The sequence below is a fragment of the Ochotona curzoniae genome, unplaced genomic scaffold, assembly GCF_017591425.1.
Source record: "Ochotona curzoniae isolate NIBS_2020 unplaced genomic scaffold, NIBS_Ocur_1.0 contig_4797, whole genome shotgun sequence".
NCBI lineage: Eukaryota > Metazoa > Chordata > Mammalia > Lagomorpha > Ochotonidae > Ochotona > Ochotona curzoniae.
The window spans coordinates 364,310-382,660 of NW_024466390.1; the positions used below are offsets into that span (position 1 = coordinate 364,310).

General features: G+C 42.8%; 1 protein-coding gene across 1 annotated transcript in view; it reads right to left on the bottom strand.

Annotated features, from left to right (window-relative positions):
* ZNF438 (zinc finger protein 438) overlaps positions 1-18,351 on the bottom strand; it is a 136,451-nt gene that overhangs the window by 20,787 nt on the left and 97,313 nt on the right. Inside the window, exon 5 of the mRNA XM_040988071.1 lies at positions 5,933-6,000. Within this exon, the coding sequence (XP_040844005.1) occupies positions 5,933-5,969 (37 nt within the window). The 5' untranslated portion in view covers positions 5,970-6,000. The remainder of the gene's footprint in view (positions 1-5,932; positions 6,001-18,351) is intronic.

The window sequence follows — 18,351 nt, forward strand, 5'->3', positions numbered from 1 at the left end:
GGCCACTAAGAGCCACTGTGTCTTTGTGAAAAATAACCTATCTTTCTCTCTGCCTCCTGCTTATTATTCTTATTCAATAGAAATAACATTCACAGTGTGCAAACTAAAGTTAAACAAAGCATGTCATATGGCACAGGTGAGTTCCGTCCCTTTTATCTATAGCCAATTTGCTTATGGAAATGGCAAAACCCAAATCTTGAAGTGCACAGAGGGCTCACTAGGAGTTTCTGTGATTCCAGTAAAGCAGACAAGGACATCTTTCTTGTAACTGGCATTCTGGTGTAGTATGTTATACCACTGCCTGCGACTCTGGTACCCCATAAAGACACTGGTCCAATTCCCTCTTTTCCCATCCAATCTAGCGCCCCAGTATAATGAATCCAGGAAAGCAGCAAAAGATGGCCCAAATGCTTGGCCCTCTGCACCATGCAGGAGACACAGACAGAGCTCCAGGCTCGTAGCTTAGGCTTGGCCCAGCCCTGGCCGGCAGTGGCCATCTTTAGAGGGAACCAGTAGATGGAAGATCTCGCTCTCTTTCTCTTGCTGTGTTTTTCAAATAAAAATAAACAAATCTTTTAAAAGGCACACTTTTGGTCAATATTTATACCAACTGTGTAGGAACTTAAGATTCCTCTTGCTTTATCCAAGGTACACTCCAGTTCTCAGCTGGCATCAACTGCAGAGGATATTTCCTTCCTTGTACAGCAAAAACATCAACTGCTCCTATTAGTCAGCCATATGATACTAGGACTCACCCCTGTGAGTGCTATGCTCTGGTGAGTTCACTTGAATTTTTAAAAAAAGAGATATCTATTTTTATTTGAAAGATATACTTTACAGAGAGAAAGACAAAGTTAGATCTTTCATCTGCTGGCTCATTCCCCCAAATGACTGTAATGGCTAGACTTAAGCTGATCTGTAGCTAAGGGCCAGGAGCTTCTTCCAGGTCTCCCACGTGATGACAGAGGCTCAAGGACTTGGTCCATCTTCCACTGCTTTCCCAGGTCATAAGCAGGGAGATGGATCAGAAGTAGAGTAGCTGGGACATGAACAGGCACTCAAATGCGATGCTGACACTGCAGGAGGCGTATTAGCCTGTTAAGCCACTGTGCTGGCCCCTCATTTGCATATTTAATCACTGTGGAGCATATTTGTAACAAATTGCAAGTGGATGTTATAACTATAGTTGGCCTTAGGTTTTCATGCCTTTTATCACTGATTATGATTCAGTCTTTTTCTAATCCAAAATACATATCCTTACATTTCTATTCGTTCAAAATTTAAAAAAAAAAAAAAAAGGAAGATAGAAGAAAACTTTCAACCCAATTTGCTACATTCTGTAAGCATGAGAGAGAAAAAAACCACTGGAGATTTTACAAGCACTCTTGCCACAGAGAAAGGCATAATGATAACATCAAATTATAGTGCAAGTTTTAAAATAGAGTATAAATTATCCTACAGTGATATTACAATGTTAAATCTCCTTACCTGAAATTAGGACACATTTAGAAGGAATTAGAATTTCTCACTAGTTTTCTTAGCCTACAAGCCTGTTAGCTCTTCTTGGATTTAAGCTCATATGCTTTGTCTCAATTCTATCTGGTTGAGGTTGACAGCTATGTATGTAGAAGTGCTCAGCAGAGGTCTTACGTGCTGTGCTTCCCAGCCACTGGCCTTTGATCTGGATCTCACTTCCTTCCATGTAACATGAGGCAGGCTTGGACCTAGATAACTGCATATGTGCCTGCTATTTCAATGGGATTTTGCTAAGGAGTGCTCACAACACGTGACCATGGCTTGTGGTGTAAATGACCTTGGTCAGCACTAAGCCAGTTCCCACTACAAAAACCCGGGTGAGGAGGTGATGTGTTATTGCCCAAGACTTGTCTCAAGCCTTACCACTCAGGGTGGCATTCTACCTGAACTTTATTTATAAGTGTGTATAGTGTGCATGTGTTTCCAGGTTAGGAATTCAAAACCACTATAACTTACAGGTTGTCATCCAAGGTGTGGCAAACCAATCAATGAGCACTGAATTAATAAATGGTATGTGCCCAGCAAACTTCTCATCACATAAATGATTATATTTGACTATGGTAAACACATTCATAATTAATAAAGCTGAGTTTCTTTTTCTGCTAAAACTAGTAGTATTCTCACACACAAAACATTTGAATGGATAAATGAGTATGTCAGCAAATAATGGTCTATTCCATACATACTGTTGTATGTATGATTTTTCTTACTTATATATTCTCTCATAATTTAAGATAGGATTTTTTGGCTACTTTGGTTTAAAAATGCCTTTAAGCATTAACATTCAAGCATATGATTAAGTTAGATATGTTTGGTCAGAGAGGAAAAAGAATGATCGAAAACTATTGGAACATTATTTATAAGTTTACAGATGGCACAGCGGAAGATCTAGGTTCAAAATCTGAAGTCACTCATTTACTGAGTGATCTTGACAAAAGTAATCGATTCCCCTTAATACTTGGATCAAAGATTATATTTCACTTACTGTGTGTATTGAACGAAACAAGGGGTGTGGTGGGGCTGGAGTAATATAGCAGATAAAGATACCACCAGAGACATCAGCATCCTATATGGGCCCCAGTTTGTGTCCTGGCTGTCCCACTACCCATCCAGCTCCCCACTTGTGGCCTGGGGAAATGGATGAGGACGGCCAAAGCCTTGGGACCCTGCACCCATGTAGGAAACCTGGGAGAAGCTCCTGGTTCCTGGCTTCAGTTTGGCCTAAATTTGGCCACCTAGAGTATAAACCAGGGAGGGGATGGAAGATTTTTCTTTGTGTCTTCCTGTCTCTCTGTAACTCTGCCTTTTAAAAAACAAATCTTTTTTTAAAAAAGTTTTTATTTTTATTTGAAAGGTAGGATTGAAGAGAGAAGGATATACAGAGAAAGAGAGACAGAATGAGTCTTCCATCTGCTGATTCACTTCCCAAATGGCTGCAATGTCCAAAGCTAAGCTGATCCAAAGCCAAGAGCCATGAGCTTCCGCCCAGGTCTCCCCATAGGTGCAGGGTCCCAAGATCTTGGGCTATCCCCTGTTGCTTTTCTAGGCCATTAATAAGTAAGGAGCTTGACTGTTAGTAGAGCAGCCAGGACTAGAACCAGTGCCCATGTGGGATGTCACTGCTATAAGCAGTTTAACCTACTATACCATGGTCCTGGCCCCCAAAACAAATACATCTAAAAGAAAGAAAGAAAGAAAGAAGGAAGGAAGGAAGGAAGGAAAGAAAGAAAGAAAGAAAGGAAGGAAGGAAAGAAGAAAGAAAGAAAGAAAGAAAGAAAGAAAGAAAGAAAGAAAGAAAGAAAGAAAGAAAGAAAGAAACAAAGAAGGATGTGGTGTTCCAGGGCAGAGTGAATCTCACAGGAGGCCTGTGATTGATTGAGGTCTTTTAGATATTATCTGTCACATCTTTCTCTGTCAAATACCAGGCTTGGGGTTTAAGCATCTTCCACCCAGCAGTGATTGATGAGCCAGTGTTTGAAGCCACTGAATATCAAGGTAGGCTTGAGAGGCCTCATTTTATGGCCAAATCAATGATTAGGCTACTGTGAAAGAGAGGTAGATGCAAAAACAGAAGCGGCCCGACCAGAAGGTGGGTGAGAGGTGTGGTATAGGAATGGGCTTTGTTTCCCAGAAAGCGATGTGGTAGTACTCTTGACTTTTCTAATAGGTAGACGGAGGTTTCTCAGCTGATTGGAGGCAGACATGGGACAAGGAGTGCAGGTTTTTCATCCTTGGTCTGCTATTCTCTCCTCTAGCGGATTCCACCTTCCCTGGCCTGCTCAGACGAGGAAGAGAATGCCAGCTGGAATGGTGACTGTGTATACCTTTGATCATGGCAGCCTCCCCGCCATGGCCGCCCTCCTAAAGGGCTGAAGAGCATTCTGGAGAAGAACAACAGCAGACTCATGCCCTTGTTCAGAGCCTGCCCCTCTTCCCATTCTCACCTGCTCTCTGATCCTGGCGTGACGGCCCAATTTTTTATGTCCCTCAAGGACCACTGCTCTCCTTAAGGCCCAGTGCCTGGATCAAAATCAAGCCAAGGTGTGGGGTGGGGAGGTCCTGCTCCCTGCTTACTCCCCAGGAACCCCTTCTTTGGTTCACCCATGGCCTTCTAAGGCCATCCAGCATCTCAAGTGGGAGGTACACTCATGGCTGTCCACACTGAAGGCAAAGCCAGCCCAGATCTTCACAGAAATCACCAAAAGAAACAGTTGCTATCTTTCAAGTGTCTACCGTGCAATCAACAGGAGCTGGCTGAAGTGACAGGCATCTCTTTCAGGCAGTGAGATTTTACTAGGGTAGGTAGTACCTGCATTGTATAGATACAGTGAAGAAGTCGAGGTCACGTGATGCACCTAAGGTTAGACTACTAAGTGGAAGACCCCGATTTCTAGGCCCCATCTCAAGAGCTGGGACACTTCTCTGCTACAGCAGGGAGATCCAAGCAGATCAGCCACACTTCGTTTGCTAAAGAAAATTGCTTCCTTCACTGAAAGCGACATCTTCCACTAATGCAGCCCAATTGGGCATCATTAGAACTATCATTTTTCACACATGTCTTCACACAAAACTTCTCTTGTGTGAAGAGACAAGGCAGGGGCAGAAGGAAGATGGATTTCCCCCCTAAAGACACATCCTTTATGGTGAAGATAACCGAATCATTTATTATCATCACAGGAGTCCAGCTCTTTGTTAATAAAGCTCAAGAAAGTTCCTGTTAAATGAACCTTGATTTAAAAAAAAAAAATCTTTAGAAATTTGGCCCAGCATGGCAGCCCAGCAGCTAAAGTCCTCACCTTGTATGCACCGGGATCCCATATGGGAGCAAGTTCTAATCCTAGCTGCTCCACTTCTCATCCAGCTCCCCGCTTGTGGCCTGGGAAAGCAGCCAAGGACAGCCCAAAGCCTTGGGATCCTACACCTGCATGGGAGATCTGGAGGAAGCTCCTGGCTTCAGATTGGCTCAGCTCCGGCCAATCTGGGGAGTGAATCAGTGGACAGACGGTCTTCCTCCCTGTTTTTCCTCCTCTCTATATATCTGACTTTACAATAAAAATAAAATAAAATAAAAAATTTTTTTTTAGAAATTATATGGAGGAGAAATGGTTTTTTTAAATGCTTCTTTTCAAATGGCTATGGCAAGAAAGGGGTCAAAGACACATGCAAACAAGCATTTTCTACATAGGAGCATGTGCACATACATGCATGCATAGATACACACACACAGCAGCATCCTCCCCCACCTAAGGGACTACACTCCGACACCCCCAGAGGCCGCCTGAAACTGTGGGTAGTTACCAGTACTATAATGAGTGCTGACAGCTAACATGGCTCCCAAGCCACTAATGGCCGTGGATCTATGGGCACAGGGGGGTGATTCCCACTGGGGGTGGGAAGGAGCCAGAAAGTGTGGGATTTCAGTATGCTACTCAGAACAGTGCATACTTTTAGATCTAGAATTTTCCATTGAGTATTTTCAGTCCATGTGGGAGCATGGATTGAGACCAGAGAGAGCAACACTGTGGATAAGTCTGCATACTGTATGTATATATTCGTTGACAACCCAAAACACCTGTGTCACTCTGCTTCTGTGGAAACAGTACTTCACACATCTCCGAGTGCCAGTGGCCTATGAGCTGAAAGGCTGGGCTCTGTGACTCTAGCACGGGATGGGCCAGCTCTGTGGTCAGCAGCTGTCAGAGAGACGCCTCCTTCTAACTCAGGCATCAGGCAGGTTCCCTTGGCTCACCGGGGAACTGAGCTTTCACGTGTCCTTCCAGCCTCCACTTTCAATTCTAGGAAATGAGTCACTTTACGATGAGAGGGCAATGGCTTTCAACATCCCTACTGAAATATGCATATTGTTAGCATTTTCCTCAGCCCGGCTTATTTTTACCTTGGCCCTTGGGTGGTACTGACGGGGGATTCTGCATTCTGATGTGCCGGACTTCAATAATAACTGTCCTGAAAAATAACCAAGCACAAACACATTCATTAGAAAATAGTGGAAACTGTCATCTTAGAGCAAGCTAAAATTTAAGTTAAAAGCTCCTTTCAAGGGCTCTATATTTATGTAACTAGGTAATAAAAAACAGACGGAGCTGTTGAGAACTGGTGTTTTAACTTTCTGCATTTCCTACAGGCGAGCTTGCACGGAGGACTCTTGAGTGGGTTTGGAGAGGAGGGGGGGATGTGTTGGAGCCAGGGGATTTCCCTGAGTCTCTGTTTCTACAGAGCTGCATCCCAGTGGGCAGAGCTACGTTTGCCGGAAAACGCCACGCCTGATAACACGGTTCACAGACTTTTCCAGAGGTAACCAAAACACTTAACAACACATAAGACAACTGGCATGCATTCATTACATGAAGTACAACTCAGTCATTAAAACACGATTATGGAGATTATGCAGCAACATAACAAATGATGAAACAAGGCACTGGATGAGTTCACTAAATGACACACACTCTATTACAGCCCAAGAAAAAACTGAGGCATCAGAGAGAACACCTGGTGGAAGCCATCTGTGCTTTGTTGGTGATGCAATTACAAATGTTTTTCCCCATCTTAGATATTTTTCATGTTGTCCATATGGGTATTGCATAGCAATAAAATACAAGGATACTCAAAAAAAATTTTTCATGTAAAACTGAGGAGCAAAACCCTTTATTTTGGTGCAGAGGCATTTGACCTAAGCATATGGAATCTTCAGAAAGTTCGTGGACAATGTGAGGCATTATGAAAAAACTGAATGCATTTCAATTTTTTTGCGATAAATTAAACATATCTTTTAATTCAATCTTATACAAACTCACAAATTTTCTTAAATTTATTGGAAAGGCAGAGAGAATCTGGGCAGGAAAGGGATAGGGGAGTTAAAGGGGGAGGGGGAGAGATTCATTTGCCTCTCATCTGCTGGTTCACACCTCAAGTATCACAAAAGTCAGGGCTGCATTTATTTCTTAATTTTCATTTGAAAAGCACAGAGAGAGAGAGAGAGAGAGAGAGAGAGAGAGAGAGATCTGTGTATTCACTCATCAGAGGCTGTAGTGGCCAGCCTAGGCTAGGAACGTTAGGAGCTTGGAACTCTATCCAGGGCTCTCATTTGGTTGGCAGGGGCCCCAAGCACAATTCTCTGCTGCTTTCCCAGGCACGTTAGCAGAGAGCTGGATCATCAAAACTGGAGCAGAGAAGTGGAAACAGCACCTCATCATAAGGGATGCTGGCTCCCACAAAACAGCTTAACTTGTACCACAACAGAGGCTCTCAATGAACACAGCTGTTAAAACAAAAAGTGAGGTAAGTGACACCTGTCTCCCTCCCGTGTCAGAATGCCTGGGTCTAAAAATCTGTGCGACGCCTCTGATATGCTTTTGTGTGCCAGAGGTCACAGAGCAGCATGGTTCCTTGTTGCTTCATGAGAAAGGGGCCCTGGCTGGGAGGGCGTGAAATCAGTACACCTTCCTTTGCACGCCCCTGGATGGGTCATGAAGTCTCCTCAAGGAACAAATGCACCCAAGAGAAAATATGGGCTCTAGAACACTAAGATGTGTTAGAAAAGGGACATCACTAAAATAATCCTAACTGTATTCCCGATACCTTGGTATTTTGAGTAGGAACCTCACTCCTAGAGACATAACTGTGTGGTGCTGTCACAACCAGTACTGCTGCATTCCGTTCTACTGCAGCTAGGAATAAACTGTACAATAAACACACCTCACAGGTAGTGAGAACATTTAAATAACAACCATGCTGCAGCTTGTGGCTGACCTGGTTAGTAGATTGTTATATAAATGAGCTAGAAAAAGATATCCATTAAACAGTCACACAAAATCAGGCTTTAAATCTTTCAAGCCAATTGGTGGAAATTATGTACTATTACAGCTTTAATGACTGCGACCCTTTTAACATTTACTTTGTTATGATAGAAGTTGAGCATCTTTTCCTCAGGTTAGTATGTTTAGCCCTTGCCCATTCTCTGCTTGGATTACGGTCTCTATTTGTTCAATTCTTTGTTTAGAGGAACCACTAAACCTCTGGCCATCATGTAAACTTAAACATCATGTTATGTCAAGGACTGCCGCAGTGGGATAACAAGCTGATCCTTTGCCTGTAGCACTGGGATCTCAAATAGGTACCGGCTCACTTCCCAGGTGCTCCACGTCTGATCCAGGTCCCTGCTAATAACCTGGGAATGCAGCAGAGAATGGCCCAAGTCCTTGGGATCCTGCACCCACATGGGAGATCCAGAAGAAGATCCTGGCTCCTGGCTTCGGATCCTCTCAGTTCCAGGTGTTCTGGCCGTTTCAGGAGTGAATCTGTGGATGAAAGATCTTTCTCTCTCTGTAAAATCCACCTTTTCAAAATAAGTAAATAAGTAGACCTCATAAAATAAAAAAGTAAAATGTATTTTTTTAAAAATAACAAAATATCCCAAACTTCCTACAATAAGTCAATGTGGAAGCACAGGCAGTGACTGCAGACTTTCCAGGTTCCGAGTCGCCGGAAATTACAACCTGACTTTTCTTACTCGAATTCCTGCAAAGTACATTAATTAGAGAAATCTGTCAAAAACGAATAATTAAAGGATGCAAACAGCAAATGCCAGCAATTAGAACCAAATCAAACACAACGTTACTTTCCAAATCATTCTTGTGTAATTGCTTTTAATTTTAGTTAATATGCCATATTTAAATTGAGCTGATTAAAAGTGAAAATTGGGTGAACTGGTTATTTGAGAAAGTGACAGCTTGCTGGGGGCAGAAATGGAAAATTTCCATGTGTTCTCTGTTGAGGAAACCTCAGCAGACACTGCCTTGTCTTTGTAATGTTGTCTTGCCTGGAGTCTTACATTGAAAAACTTAAGAGAATCGCTTGTCAAATCCGGAAGCTCACTGGTGGTATTAATCCACGCTGTGTGAGCTCTGTGGAAGTATGAGTTTGCGTGGGCCTGTGCACACAGCCCTGTAATGTGGATGTAGTCTAGACTGCTTCCAGGAAAAAACTTCCCAGCGAGTAAACACGCCATCCATTGCCGACACGCTATCATCCAGATAAATGTCATAATACAATACACATGGCTGGCAGAGTCTGAAATGTGAAACTCTTAGTAAGAAACAACATGAGTAACGAGCTCTCCTTCATGCACTGGGATGGTGGCACTGTCCCACCCGCGCTAGGCAGCTGCTCTTCCGGCTGGCCTTCCCCTAGTTTCACTTCTGCTGTGATCCTGGGCCTTTTGGTGGTACAAGCTTAAGATGGACATGAGTACTACAACTCATGGGAAGTCAGTGAGAGAATAAGGAAGAACAAAGTCAGAGGGAAACATGATTTAGAAGAGTTGAGATGAAGTTGGGAGACACAGGAAGAGAGGAGAGAGTGTTAGCTAGTTTCAGGAGCCGGAGAGTAGGCGTTAGAGGGGCCAACCCCATGTGGGAGCAGGAGATGGACCAGGGCTCCATGTGTAAGCCACAGTGACATGAGGCAGAACCTTCCCCAGTGGTTGGAATGCTGTGCCATGGAATGCTGAACTCCAGCCCGTGAAACAGCAGCTTCTCATTTCCTGCTCTGAAGACACTCTGTGGTATCTCACCTCAGGAGAGGCTGTGGTCCTCACACATACGGTCAGTGAAAAGCCATCTTTGTTTCCATTGGTCATCTTCCTGGAGGGCATAGGAAGGGTCATGACCCAGGGAAAGTGGTGGAGCCATGTGGGAAGAACTTGCCATCTGAGGCGTTATCTGCAGCTCTGTGCTTCCCACATCTGACACTTGGGCAGCATTTGAGCAACAGTGGCAGAATTCAGAATAAGTGTTCCTGGTTGGTTTTACACAGTTTTGGGTACCTATTACATTTCGGTTCCCTTTTTGCCTTTTGGCTTGTCAGACAGGTTTTATTGCTGTACAATTTATAATTGTATATAACACACCCCTTTTATGCATCTGATTAGTGAGTTTGACATATATACATCCTGTGTATCTATACTGGATGGTGGTTTCTGTGTAAGTCATGGTTTTTTGCTTGTTTCTTTGCCCTGGATTTCATGCTGCTCTGACATCCTGGGCATGTGCTAGCCAGGCACAGAGGACTCCCTGCCAGGACTCACTCTTCCTAGATTTCCTCATGAGCCCACTCTTCAAACGTGGAACACTCAACCCAAAATCTAATCCCCAATTTCCTCCTTCCCCTAACACATAGCAAGTGAATCCCTCTCTTGGCCAGGTGTCTACAGGATGAGTCTGATGACATAACTCTACTGGTCTTCTCAAACGTGTCTGCTCTGCCCTGTCCCATGTCCTGCCTTGCCTTGGCTTTCCCCGGAAGCCACCGGGGCCATGCACACCCTTGTTCTTTCTATCCCTCTGGCTCATCCTAGTGCTTAACTGGGTAGCCATGCGCTGTGTGGTGTGCCCGTTTCTCTGAGATGATACAAATAAGCAAACCATCTTTCCAGGGCAGGCATCATGCTGCTACTTCACCATACCTGATTAAAACCACTCGGACCTGGCCCCAGGCAATCACCAATGCTGTCACTGTAAACTGGATTTGCCTGTTCTAGAATTTCATACCATTACAAAATAGAGAAAGACATATATGTGTGTATATATGTGTGTATGAATATGATTTTATTGTGTGTAAAAGTAGCTCAGTTCTTCCTATTGCTGAATATTTGCCATCATGAAAATATAATTTATTACTGGGGCTGACATGGTGGAGTAGTGAGTTAAGCTGCAGCCTGCAATGCTGGCATTCAGTATGGGCACTAATTTGAATCCCAGCTGCTCTGCTTCTGATCCAGCTCTCTGCAAATGTGCCTGAGAAAGTGGTACAAAAAGGCCCCAAGTACTTGGGCCCCTGTCATTCATATAGGAGACCCAGATGAAGCTGCTGCCTTCTGGCTTTGGCCTGGTCCAGCCCTGGCAATTACAGCCACTGGGGAGTGAACCAGTTGAAAGAGCTTTGTCTCTCCCTCTATCTCTGTAACTGTCTTTCAAATAAGCAAATGAATCTTTAACCAAACATATCAAATTCATTTACCCATGTACCCACTAGGGCCATCTGAATTCTCACCCTTTGGTTAACATGAAAGAATACAGATGTCTGTGATGAAGCTTTTGTAGAGAGCAATGTTACCACCTTTCTTGCTAGGTGGCATATTAAGTACATTTATCTACTCTCCAAAGTGGCTGCACTGCATTTCATGGTTTTAAAAAAGCTACCTCTAGCATGACAATTTTGTTTGGCAGTTAAGATGCTGGTCCACACATGGACACTGCACATCAAACTAACTCGGTTGGATACCCCAGTCCTGTTCAGCTTCCGGCTCATGAGGAACCTGGCAGGCACTGGTGATGGCTCAAGTGACTGAGTTCTTGTCACCCATGTGGGTGACCTGAATTGAGTTCCTGTCTCCCAATTTTGGATCAGTGAAATCCCAACTGTTGCAGGCAATAGGGGAGTTTACCAAGCGGCCAGAAGTTCCTTCCCAGGATCTCATATGAATACAATTTTTAAAACAAACAATAAAAAGCTACTTCTTTTAAGTACTGAAGGAATTCATGCTGTGCAAGATCAAGAGAACCCAAATACCTTAAGGCTCTTTCTTGTCAAAATAACAGATGCTTACAATCGATAATTCCTGGCAAGTAGCAGAAGTCAGCATTTGTTCAAACATAATTAAATTTTATCCTCATATTAATCTTGTCCTACTTAAGAAACAAATAAAAATAAAATTCTCAAATTGGTATCAAAGGATTTAAGGAAGCTAAAAATTAATCTACAGAATAAACTTTGATCCCCTTTGTGAATTTTTCATGCTTAGGTTAACATTTGAATTAATATAACATATTGCTTGGCAATCTTCTTCCTTCGTGAAGTGGCTGAGGATGTATCTCCTTCATTTCAGGTGTGTCTGAATGTCATCCGCTGACAGAGCACAATGCTTTAGGGAGCTGCTGAGACAGGCTGGTTTAAGGCTCTTCCATGGAAACTCCTTCTGTACTTAGACTTGAGGAAACCTTGTAAGTAGCCCCATTTTCCTGATATTTTTAGACCTACTGTGAAGGTAGTTTCACTGGTTACACACAGCAGTTCCCCAAAACCTTAAAAGATTACACCGACCTCCACTTTCAGAATCATGTTCCAGCCAACTGATTGGGCAGTTGAACTTTCACAATTTTGGGGGATTTCTTTCTTTATTTGAAAGCCTGAGCAAAAGAGAAAGAGAAAGAGAGAGAAAACCTTCCATCTGTTTGTTCACTACGTTCACTACTCAGCTGATTGCTATGGCCAGGGCTGGGACAGGACGCATCCCACATGAGTGGCAGAGCCTGTAGCACTTGTGTCACCACCTGCTCTTTCTCCAGGTGCTTATCAGCAGAAAACTGGAGTGGGAGGCAGAGCTAGGCCTCAAACACAGGCATTCTGATATGAGAAGTGAGTGTCCCAAGGGGTGTCTTCACCATTGTACTGGATGTGTGCCCCTGCAATATTTTTCAGAACCGTTGCTCTATGCCCACTACTGTACAGGTCACATTCTCACTGTGTGAGGGGACTTCAAAAACATCTGTGGAAAAAATAGAAATAAAAGGTAAACTGATTTAGCACTCTGTGCCTGGGTTTTACATAATACACATTTGCCACGAACTTTCTCAAGCACGCTCACATTCCAACAGCCTTCTAAGTTGTTTCTTGACCTTTGGTCTCACAATTTTCCAATCTGTTCTCTCAGACTCAGCTACGGCCATCTCTCACTTCAACGCATAATTTTTGATCACAGTAATATGAATTATTCCTATACATTTAATTCTCAAAACATAATCAGCATATCCTCCGCCTTGGAGATAAGCACTTGCAATCTCTTACAGCTGATTCTTTTGTATTTATATCTCCCTATCTGTCAAAAACATGCTTGTAGTTGTACTTGTTGACTGTTCGTGGCCAGGCAATCTCTATCCCTGTCCTGTACGAAGGAAGACTTACCATTAATTTCTCTCTAAAAACAAACATGTTTGATGGGTAATTTTTCCTAGTAGCACATCTCAGGCTTACAGCTACAGTAACTGTTCTACTCTCTCTGGTTTTCAAGGCGAGTATGAAAAAATTCAAAGTCACAGTAGTTTGTGATCCTCGAAGTACCATTTGTTTTTACTTTTTCTCTATGGAAAATAATGTTTAGAAACTTCCTGCTTTTCAACTGCTTGCCAAGTGTCTGTGGGAGACTGTGCGTACTGCAGGTTCTGGGATATTTTCTTCCATTACTTTAGGGGACGTTTACTTATTTTTTTCTTCCGTTCTCTGTTTTCTCCCTTGAATTGCTAGTATTCAGATGTTTACCCTCCCTGGAGTACAGATTTTTCCATTAACATGCTTTTTCCATAATTACAATGACAGATAATTGACTAAATATGAACTTCCTTTAAATTGTCTAGTAGTGTTTGCAGCGCCCTATGATTCCTAAAATGATTTTGGAGTTTTGGTGTCAAGGATTCTAGAATGCTTGTATTTACACAAACATTGCCAGTAGAGTACTTCTAATTCTTAAATCAGAAATGCTCCAAAATCTGAAACTTGGAGCAGTTTTAGATGTTCAGCTTAGTGATGCTTAGTCTGTATTTCCAACATGAAAAAGTAAAAATAAACAAGCATAAAAAAGGAACAGGAAATAAAAAGCTGTTGGTCACTATGATAATCTTAAAAAATTTAGCAGTATTTAGGTAACAGAGGAGTATTTTAAAAAGTTCCTGGATGGGCCTGGGGCAGTGGCCTAGCAGTTTAAGTCCTCACCTTCAAAGTGCTGGGATCCCATGTGGGCACCGGTTCTAATTCCGGCAGCTCCACTTCCCATCCAGCTCCCTGCTTGTGGTCTGGGAAAGCAGAAGAGGACAGCTCAAAGGCTTGGGACTCTGCACCCGTGTGGGAGACCTGGAGGAAGTTCCTGGCTCCTGGCTTCAGATGGGCATAGCACCAGCCGCTGCAGTCACTTGGGGAGTGAGTCATTGGACAGAAGATCTTCCTGTCTCTCCATCTCCCTATATATATCTTTGTGATAAAAATAAAAGAAATCTTTAAAATGGAGTGAAAATGTAAGTTTAGCTTGATGCAGAAAAAAAAAGAAAGAAATTCATGCAGTTTTTCTCATGACCATGCAACTGTTTTGTGAATCTTTGTAAGGCATGAATTTCAAAACTCATCTTTTAAGAAAAATGTCTTCCAACATTTTCAAGTACCTTTAAATATGTATTATTTAAAACACTTTTACAGCAGAAAAATCTAGAACTAGAAAAAATCCGATTCTACTAATAAAATATTACTTTACTAACGAATTTGCACATAACAACCTCATAATGTCAATATTCTAACATACTTCTACTATGATGAATTTTAAAAGTTTAGTTGTACTGCTTTCCAATTTGTTTCCTATCATTTTTGTTTTAAATTTAGATTAAGTTACAAGGCCGACCGTAAGAGACGGACACGTTCATGGACATATCAGAGCTCTCATCTGCTGAATCAGCTCCCAACTGCTGGCAATAGCTGGAGATGGGGGAGGCCAAAACCAGGAGCTAGGAACTCAACCCAGCTTTCCCTGTGTGCATGGCAGGGGCCCAGCCACTTAAGCCATCACCTGCTGCCTCCCTGGTATATTTTAGCAGACAGTTACATTTCCAAGTGGAGGTGGCACTTAAACCCCAGGCACTAGAATATAAAATACCTGCTGTCACAGCTGGCATCTCAATGGCCAGCCCACATATACCCACCCTTGTTTTGATGTTTGTCACACACGTAATCATAGTCCATATATAATCTTTATCATTCATTAAAAAGGTAGTTATATATTAACCATCTTCTTGTATTGCTAGTGTTCAAAAAACAGTGCTAGCACTGGTTTTACATTCAGTTAGAAAACTATATAAGCTTGACAAAAAAGCAAAAGCTCAGTTACCTATATATTAAAAAAAAAAAGCAAAGCCACACCTCTCACTGTACTCCTCTAAGCAGTAACTCCAGTGGGTATTCTTTCAGAAATAGCTGGGGTGTACATGAACTAAGGCATAGAAGCATAGGATGCCTTCAAAAAGGGCTTCGGGGATGCAAATGCAAAAAGAACATGCAGAGATTTAAAAAAACCCAACAATTTAATACACTAAAGTAAACATCTTTAAGTTCTGGTTTTCCACGGACTTATCAAGCACCCCTTGTCTACTCCCTCCTCTTCCCTCCTCAGATGGAAGCAGATTACAGGATGATCTTCTTTTTCATTTCATGTGTTTGTCAGAATGTCTATATCAGCATTGACTCATCCCTAATCTTCTCACATGAACTGAATGCATATGAACTCCCGGATGGACAGATCATGCTCAGCTTTTGGATCTTACAGAGGAGGGGTGTACATCTTCGTCCATGTGTATACACCTAGGCTAAATCAGGACAACACAGTCACACAGCAAGATCCCCAGGTGGATTTACAATCTTCCTGGAGGCCACTGAATCATCCTTCCCGGAAGTGTCAGATTATCCCACAATGAATACAAATGCATCAAAATCACCAGTTGCATGGGAATCTGGAGGTCACCCATCCAACAGCCTTGAGAGCCTCGCATGTCTACACGTCTGTCTGCACATCAACTGAGTAAGCCAACACCGCCTTTCACCTGACACTATACATCTGAAGACGAGATGGAAGCCAATGTTCAGGTTTCAAGGATTGTGAAGGGGGATGGGTCTGAGGTCAGAAACCGTAGGGCCTTAGCAAAAGGAAGTGGGTCTGCTGCTGGTGGAGCATGACCCGTTAGCTGACACCAGCACACTCCTGCTAAGAAAATCGGAAGACAAAGTGATTTCCTAATTGAAAAAGACAAACCAGCTCAAAGGAGGAAGTGGGGAGAGGAGGGAAGAGGGGAAAAAAGGGGAATTCTTACATATTTGAAAAAAGAAAAGCCTGTTTACAATGTCTAGCCCCTTTTCAAGGCATTGCAAAATGTGCAGGTGTGTTCCAGGGTGGGGTCACAGTATGAAATCTTGTTCCTCTGTCTCATGCGATTTGTCTTGACTGAGGAGCAACCAGCTGAGGGTCAGGTGAACTGCATGAACCCAGTTCTGGACTTTTCCATATTAAGTGGTTTATTTTAGATTATTTTTTATTACTTTTTAGATTATTTATTTTAGATTATTCTAGTACATTAACACTACTCCCTGAATCCTTAAAGGGGACTATGTGGGAAGATCAAGAAGAAAAAAAAAAAAAGACAGTCTACAAAGGCCATGTCATTTAACTTTGCTGCCATTTGCATGTCTAAAGTAGGCTTTGGAGGGAGGAAAGTCTTGTCTTTTGGGAAGGAAGGCAAATCTGAGCCTAATTATGGTGATTATTATCATAGTACCGTTAAACTGAACACTGTGACCCTGACTAAACATATGAGGGTGCCTTTTGATAATGGATGAGCCTATTCAGAGTGGCTGTACCTGTACACAAAGCAAAACTGCTCATCCACACCACTGTGCTTAATGGAACAAAGTCGCCACTCGAATGCCTGATGTTCACACACGGAAAGCTTAACTGGAAACTTTGGGGGGGTCTGTAAGCAGACATGGAGTCTTTGTGCAGAAAATGAGGGTTTCCCCCTGTGTTCTGCTACCAAAAGCTTCCTGTGCTCACTGTCACTCAAAATATTTAAATCTGAAAGTAAATAAAAGAAGAAGGTATTTCTGGTATATCTTCTTTTTCTATTGAAGTTTTCAACAATCAAGCTACATTTGGCATTCTGAGGGAAACGATGGTCTGGTGAGAGAAGTTCTGTTTCCGACCACATCGGGTTCCTGCCTCCTTCCAGCCCCTTGCCAGGGTGAGAGGTGGTAAGGAAGCTGTGTGCCTGGGCACTGGGAACAAGTGTGTGTTCTGTAAGCACCCCAACAGAGAGGCACCCTCAGGGACTTGTTTGTACACTCATACATGCTGGAGGACACAGCGTGCAACAGCCAGTGGTGGGTCTGAATGGGCAGCAGGAGGGGAACAAGGGCCAAGGAAGCCCCTCCGGGCCTGTGTTGGACTCGTGAGTAGGGAAATATAAGTAAGTGGAAATCACCAAAGGAAGAAGAGTTAAGTAGGAGAGGAGGAGTAAAAACAACAACATTTTTTTTTTTTTTTACAAGGAGAAACAGCATGTGGAGAGAATCACTTACATTTGAGTTTTTAAAAATTTCTCAGGACTTTCTGAGAACCATTTCAGAATGAGTTGGTTGTATCCTCAGCTGTAGGTTGAAAAGATACTTCTAGAACTTTCTGTGCAGTGCCTGCTCATAAGTCCTGCCAGTAAGCAATCACTAACTGGTATATGAGACTCTGTTGCTGAGGAACTACAAGTGTTTCTTGAAATGTAAGATAATGTGACATACACCCAAGGTATCTTTTTAAAATTTCCCTAAATTTGAAAGTTAACCTGGAATAGAAATTCCTACTGTTCTCTCGCTGAAAGTAACTGACATTAAGGCATTAACACATGAGAAACATGGGAAAAACAGGAATCCTGAAGTCAAGAGAGGACCATGTTTTCCTTGCCAGGATTTCTAGAATGGTTTATTGGGGAACATACAGGACCCGATGCAGAGGATGTGATCAGGAGGGCTCTCCTAGTCCTTCATTCTCATATATTTGGCCATGTTTCCATAACCCATTTCCTTACAGTTCCGCATCAAGCTGCACTTTGTAACTCAATATCGTTAATTTTCACATTAGCTGACGAACAACATTTCGTGTATATGTGTGTTGGAGCTGCTTTACCAGCCGACCCTGGTTTTACCATGATGTATATTCCACGGCAATTTATCCTTATTAGTGTACAGGAACTGATACAGGTGAAAATATGTAAAGCGGCTGACATGACATGGAAGCATGGGCAAAATTAGACCATCTGGACAATATCAAAATGGGAAACCATGTAATCAATGTTCTTGAAAAGGCAGCCTGTGGGATGGAAGCAGACATATGCAAATCACCTGTCTGCTGAGATTCTAGCATCCGAGTTGTGTAAAGAACTCAATCATGAAACAAGACCTGCTTTGGGGACAGGCCAAGGGCAAGTGCTATGGGAGTGGGAAGGATATCTTCTCAGGTCCAGGTAAATTCCAGGAGAGAAGATTTCCCCAATCTGTAATCCCTCCCTAGGCTCTGCTCTTCCAGAAGCTGAGTGGAGGGAATCAAAAGAACTCAGGTGGCTCCAGATTAAAACATGACATCACAGACGGCAGCTGCAAGTCCCCCAGTTAGAGTGGAGATGATAGCAGCAGGTGCATTCATTCCTGGGCTCTCCCATGACCCAG